The sequence below is a fragment of the Vicia villosa genome, unplaced genomic scaffold (assembly GCF_029867415.1).
Source record: "Vicia villosa cultivar HV-30 ecotype Madison, WI unplaced genomic scaffold, Vvil1.0 ctg.000011F_1_1, whole genome shotgun sequence".
In the NCBI taxonomy this organism is placed as follows: Eukaryota; Viridiplantae; Streptophyta; class Magnoliopsida; order Fabales; family Fabaceae; genus Vicia; species Vicia villosa.
Genome location: NW_026704941.1, coordinates 595,065 through 601,396, shown reverse-complemented (window position 1 = coordinate 601,396; position 6,332 = coordinate 595,065). Strand labels below are relative to the sequence as shown.

Genomic DNA, 6,332 nt, shown 5'->3' with positions numbered 1-6,332 from the left:
ATTTCAAAAAATCTAATATTTTAACGTGATAATTTGGTAAAAACACTCTATTTTAAAGAGGTGGCATGTATAAAATAGGGTGGAAAAATAAATTCTTCATGATTAGTGGTCATATGGAGATGACGGAGGTTACCTAGGGGCGGCTCATTATGGCCCATTCAGAAAGGATTCATTGGATTGAAATAAAGATTAGAGAGCTGCTATTTTTACACCAAAATTCAACACCGTATAGTTACACCCACTAAAATACAGTCTATGCACATGAGTTATTTGTATCAGAAAGAAAAAATAATAATAATTAAATATGATAAAGTTACAAAACCGTATAAATTACGGTGTAAGTGTCACCAATAAATGTAGGAATATCATTTCCCTAAAGATTATATAAGAGCACCAAGAAAAATGTTAATGAAGGGAAAATACATTGAAAAAACACACAACATTCAACACATTTGTGACCTCCCGCTAACCAGCATCAGGGAGATTACCCAAATGATATTTGTTGCAAAAACAATATACAATAGTGACTATTGAATTTGAGCCTATGGATTATTGGGTCCATGATCGGCACAAAGCATAAATATTTTTATATTAAATTATAAAAATTCTATTAAATCGTTTCTTTTCATTGCAAGAGAAAACTTTTCTTTTCCTTACATCGATTTCCTCTCACTACTTGTCTTAACCAAACAAACCACTAGAAAATCTGCGGCGGCAAGAGATGCAGTAGAAAGCGGTATCACAAAACAACCGACTTCGGCCAGCCGGCCACTACCACCTCAATCCTCAGCACGTTCTCAATTTCATATCCGGTACGCTTTTATTCCATCCGATTCTTCTCGATCCAATCGAGTCATCTCTCTAATCTCTCACTAATCCCTTAATTCAACTGTTAATTCCATTTCTGAGTCAACTCATCTTCCATTAGGTTAATCAATTTACCAGCATAACAATGGTGAAAGCATACAAACAAGAACACGTTTACAAGCATCCATGGGAACGAGTAACCTCGGCTTCATGGCGAAAATTCACCGATCCAGAAAACAAACGCGTTCTATCACACATTCTAGATGTAAACACATTGAGCACAAACCTCGATTCATCCTCCGGGAAGCTTTACGCGACGCGCGCGATAACCGTCCGATGTCCGTGGCTAGTTCGGAGAATTATCGGCGAAGATATCTGTCACTGTGTTGAATCGACAGTGGTCGATGCGAAATCGCGATCGATGTTGCTTAGTTATAGGAATATTAGTATGGAGAAGTTTATTGAAGTGGAGGAGAATACTCGGTATGATCCGCATCCGGAGAATCCGAATGAATGGACTGTTTGTAAGCAGGAGACGCGGATTCGGATTAAACCGTTGTCGGCTTTGGCGTCTATGGCGGAGAAAGTGGAGCAGAGGTGTGCTGATAGGTTTCTTCAGAATAGTGCTAAGAGTAGGGATGTTATGGAGAGGATTTGCAAGTATCTTGAGGCTGAGTCTAGCTCTTTTTCTGTGTGATTCTAAAGCATTCATTGTTGAGTGGAAAAGTGATTATTTGTAATGGCTTATCTGGTATTCTATTGAAGAGTACAAGTCCAATATAGATTAAAGATAGGAGCTGATTTGAATTTATAAAGAATGATGTTTTTCATTTTAAAAGTGTAAGAATAAGTGGAGTTTGATATGAAAGTTATTATGTTCTTAAGGGATAAACTTGTGCTTTTCTGGTTTTTGAATATTCTTGGCAATGGATGTTGGTTTGTTTTCTAGGTTAAGACTCACTATTGATAGTGTGTAGAGTGGAAATGAAGTTATAGTTGAATACTGAGTGTGCGTTTGATTATGGTGGTGAACAATGATTTTGATTATTAGTTGTATACTTAATAGAAACTATCTTTCATTTGATTCGGTAGGTTTAGGACAATGTTGGACTGAGTATATAATTTCAACTCATATGCAACATCAAGGTGTTTGAAGACAGAATCTACAACTGGAAGCTTTAATTTTACTATGATTTGTAAATTCAGTGGCAGACGTTGTAGTTAAAATAGACTAGATGGTTTGGGCATGTACTTGTAAGATTTGTAAATTCAAAAAAGGCTGAAGAGAAGTGAAACAATTAGAGGAAATGAAAAATCTAGAAAGACTGTAAGAAAAGATATTAAGATATTGAAAACAAATCTATAAAGCTGATTTCACTTAATGGAACAATACTTAACTGTTGTTTATATGTGGGCAATTCCAAACATATACTTCCTCAATTTTGCTTTTGAAATATGCTTACTCAATTTTGCTTTTGCAATTAGCAACTACTCTATTCAATACGTGTACACGCCGTTGCCGTAGTGTTTAAGACATATTACCAGTTTTCTTTGTGGTTTCTTGAAGCTCTACCCAACTTTAGATATTGTGAAGCCAAGCAATTGCAAAACATTGTTAACAAGAGAAATTCAAAGATAGCCATAAAAACCATAATACTATACAATCTACTCATGTCTATGGATCCTTCATAAATCAACTGTCAATTGCACATACCATTTTGACATGTACTATTACAGAGATATAGATAGGGAACAAAATAAAAGCCTTATAATGCTTACACCACCAACTTCCACCAAACTAGCAGAGATTTAAAGACTTAAAAAACACCGGGGGCATATATTTTCGCCAATCACATGAAATAAGCAGTCTCTCAAACTGCAGAGATAATACTCCAAGTCCCCCATCACATATAAAAATATAATAACAACATCAATAAAATATGCAGGAAACTCGGATCATCCCATGATGACAAAGAGCATAACAGCAGCTCGAGACATTAAACTTTTAAGACACCAGATCTATATTTTGTCAAGCTTCTCAGCTTTGACAACCGGGTTTGCTTTGGCTATCGCATCCCGCCCGGCAGTGCGGTAATCAAATGGACAATCATGCTTGTCTGAGTAGCGATGTACAGCACAGAAAAGGTTACCGCATCGACAATTAAATCCTGTTAAGCCAACCCGCTTATTGCAGTTGGTGCACCGCTTGGGACCATCCTTGGGCTTCTTCTCCAAACTCTCCTCTGAGCCGGAAGCAACTAACGGTTGTGCAGAGATGGTTTTGGGCTCCACTGAATCAACTGAGATTTCCACATTGGTGGCGATAGCAGGTTCAACTCCACTGCTGCTTGAGGAACCATTCATAATGTTCCCAATGGAAGATGCTGCAAGCGTGGCCTGCTCCTGTTTCAGCATCATGTCTTTGTGGCACTTGGAACACATGTTCATGGTAGCTGCACTTCCAAAAAATCCACAGTTGTTGACGCACAGCATAGGACCTTCAGGGGCAGCTTCGCATCCAGTCTGGTCATGGTCCATCTTATTTCAACTTTTCTGCACCAACGAAAAATTAAGTACTAAACCATCCAAATATAAATAAGTCACGAAATTAATTACAAATGTCTTTTGGAGCATATAAACGTCCAATTACACATATCAGCCACTTAAAGTATATAGCAAAATCAGCATCATTTCCAGATAAGTATCTATGCATGGGCCAAATGAAGCTTGGGTCAAAACATGAGCTCTTGATCAGGAAAGAACAGATAAATTGTGTTCTGATTCAGCATGCCTATGCAAAAGCTCACATACACAGATAACTACCAGTTTCTGGAGTCAAAACTTGATTCTAGAGAAAGCACACATACACAGATAACTCCCAGTTTCAAGAGTTAAAACTTGATTCTAGAGAAAGCGCACATAGACAGATAACTCCCAGTTCCTGAAGTCAACTTGATTCTAGAGAAAGCGCACACACAAAACAATAGAGGAATGAAACTCTTTCATGTTGAATCCATAAAAGAACACATAAAAAAGCACAAGTGTGATCAACCAATCAACTACAATACCTCAAATAAACAAGATACCAAAATTAATCAGGAGAATAATATCCAGTAAACTTTTCATAAACTAATACAGAACCCCTTCCTTCAACAAAAACATATCAAACTTATACAATAAGTGGATGTTCACTGATTAAATCAAACTCATCAAACAATTCATTAGAAAGCACAAAAACGCAACGCAATACACAATAATCCTATCACTCTCTACACACAACATAAAAGATATCAATGAACACAAGAAAACAAGCCCAAGATGTTATTAATAACAGAAAACAGAGAAGTATCCTCATACTTTTGGTTCATCATATAAATCACAACCCTTATCAGATCAAATAAAATAAAAGACTATTCTTACAATCGTCAGAACCTTATTACACCAAACAACATTAAAATCAAAATCATTTGAAAAAATTAATTTCAACAAAAGGAGAAAACATTTAAAAAAACATGTCATTTCCCAGTTGAATAACATGAAGAAAAAAAAGCTCGACCAAAACATCGAAACATAAACACAGAAAAACAATAATAAAATCAATATGCTGCAAACATGTTATTGAGTCCCAGCACCGAAAATTCAAAAAGAAAAAAAATTATAACAAAATCAATAAGGTAACCAACCCCTACGTAAATCTGCATGTATAACCAAAAATCCCCAATTTTCCCCTCAACCGCAAAACTCAAAATCCTTTAAATATTTATTCAAAAAAAAAAAACTTTTTGAAAAAAAAAAGGAAAATTTTAGGAAACGAAAGCTTCAAGCCGATCTACGATCAGAATCATATATCTCAGATAACAATCATGTATTCACCAAATTGAAAAAAAAAATGAAAAGAGAAAAATCAAACAAACAAACGAAATCAACAATCAAAACAACAATAATCAAGCTGATGAAAATTGAAATAGGAAGAAGATGAGAAACGGAACCCTAACCTTGATAGATTTGGGATCGACGAGGAGAGAGAAAGCGAAACCGGAGAAGGAGAAGAGGAGAGAGAAAGAAATTGAAATGAGTGTTGTTTCAGTGTTTGTTTCTGTTTCTCTCTCTTTCTCTCTCTCTCTCCGTTTGAAAAAGTTTCTTTCTCTCTTTGTTTTGCCAACGAACGTTGTTTAGTGATTGGGGGCGACGTGGGTAATCGTTATTGGGAATGGGGTTTGTGTTGGGTTTACGATTTTGTCCTTTTTGGAATTTGGATTAGCGGTTTTGTTAAGGTGGAAATGTTTGGGGGAAGTGGGTAGGATGGTCTACCTAAATCATTTATTGAGTGATTGTTACGTTAAATTTTTTGGTTAAGTGGAGGATTTGGTATGTGGAAAGGTTTTTATTTTTTTTAAGGGATGAAACTATAGATTGTTTTTTATTCCAAAAAGAAAAGATTTTTTTTTAATAAAAGGAAGGGTAAAATGAAAAGAAAAAAATATCTACACTTAAAAATATACTATTGAACTATTAGTAGAATACGGCAAGTAATGAATTAAAATTTAATGGAAGGTTATTTAGTTAAGTAAAGAATAGTCGAGATTAAATACAACAAAATTTCTTTATCCACCTTTCTATTTATGGGACTGATCTCTAGCGAAAACTCCAATTTGCCCCTACTTCGGAGATGTATCTTCAAAGTAATTTTTTTTTAGATTTTTTTCAGACTTCGGAAATGCATCTTCGAAATGCATGAAAATTTATAAAATACGTTGTTTTTTACATTCAGGTATTATTTCAGAAGTTCATTTCCGAAATAAAGTGTTCATATACCATTTTCTCTCCTTCATTATTTCATCATTTTTCTCCAAAACAAACTCAGACCCTCTCCAAAACTTCCATCAAAATCAAACCATTTGTTGTCTCAAAATCAAGTTTCAAACCGTTGATCACGTTAGAGGAAGCATAGAAAGCTACAATTTGAGGTAAACATCACTCATTTCATTCCATATTTTATTACATTGATTGATGAAATCTGTGATGAAATCTGCGATGGTTCGGAAGTTCATTTCCGAAATAAGTTACCTAACAAATTTCGGAAATGTACTTCCGAAATCATGCTTGGCAGTAAAAAAAACAGTTTTGGCCAATTTTGTTAATTTTTGCATATGTTAGGTATGGTGCATCCGGACAACATTGTCGAAGATGACGTAGTAGTTCCAGAAGATGTCAACGTTAATAACGATCCGGTTAGCGACGTTAAATCCATGATCGATGCGGTAGATGTACGACAACAATTTACAACTGATTGGAGCTTCACTTGTCGTGAACAATCGTTTGATTGGGTTCGTAGCGAAGCTAGTAAACTTGGATTTGGCATTGTTATTTTAAGGTCTGACAATGGAAATAGTAGACAGAAAGCTTTTGTCGTTTTGAATTGCGAGAGGGTGGGAGGTATGTACCAACAAACCGGGTGTTAAAACACGAAGACACGGGATCGAGAAAGTGTGGGTGTCTGTTTAAGTTGCGCGTGACTCGGAGGG

At 35.7% G+C, this 6,332-nt stretch overlaps 2 protein-coding genes across 2 annotated transcripts; one reads left to right on the top strand and one right to left on the bottom strand.

The window, feature by feature from the left end:
- Positions 1-617: 617 nt before the first annotated feature.
- On the top strand, positions 618-1,686 carry LOC131621838 (uncharacterized). The gene is made up of 2 exons (XM_058892880.1): positions 618-812; positions 929-1,686. Exon 2 carries the CDS (start codon positions 953-955, stop codon positions 1,502-1,504), a length of 552 nt encoding a protein of 183 aa, XP_058748863.1. The 5' UTR covers positions 618-812; positions 929-952; the 3' UTR covers positions 1,505-1,686.
- A 780-nt stretch (positions 1,687-2,466) lies between these two features.
- Positions 2,467-4,983, bottom strand: LOC131621840 (zinc finger A20 and AN1 domain-containing stress-associated protein 8-like). Its single transcript, XM_058892881.1, has 2 exons — positions 4,803-4,983; positions 2,467-3,360 (listed from the first exon to the last, which is right to left on the bottom strand). The coding sequence occupies exon 2, from the start codon at positions 3,343-3,345 to the stop codon at positions 2,827-2,829; it is 519 nt and encodes a 172-aa protein (XP_058748864.1). The 5' UTR covers positions 3,346-3,360; positions 4,803-4,983; the 3' UTR covers positions 2,467-2,826.
- Positions 4,984-6,332: the final 1,349 nt, after the last annotated feature.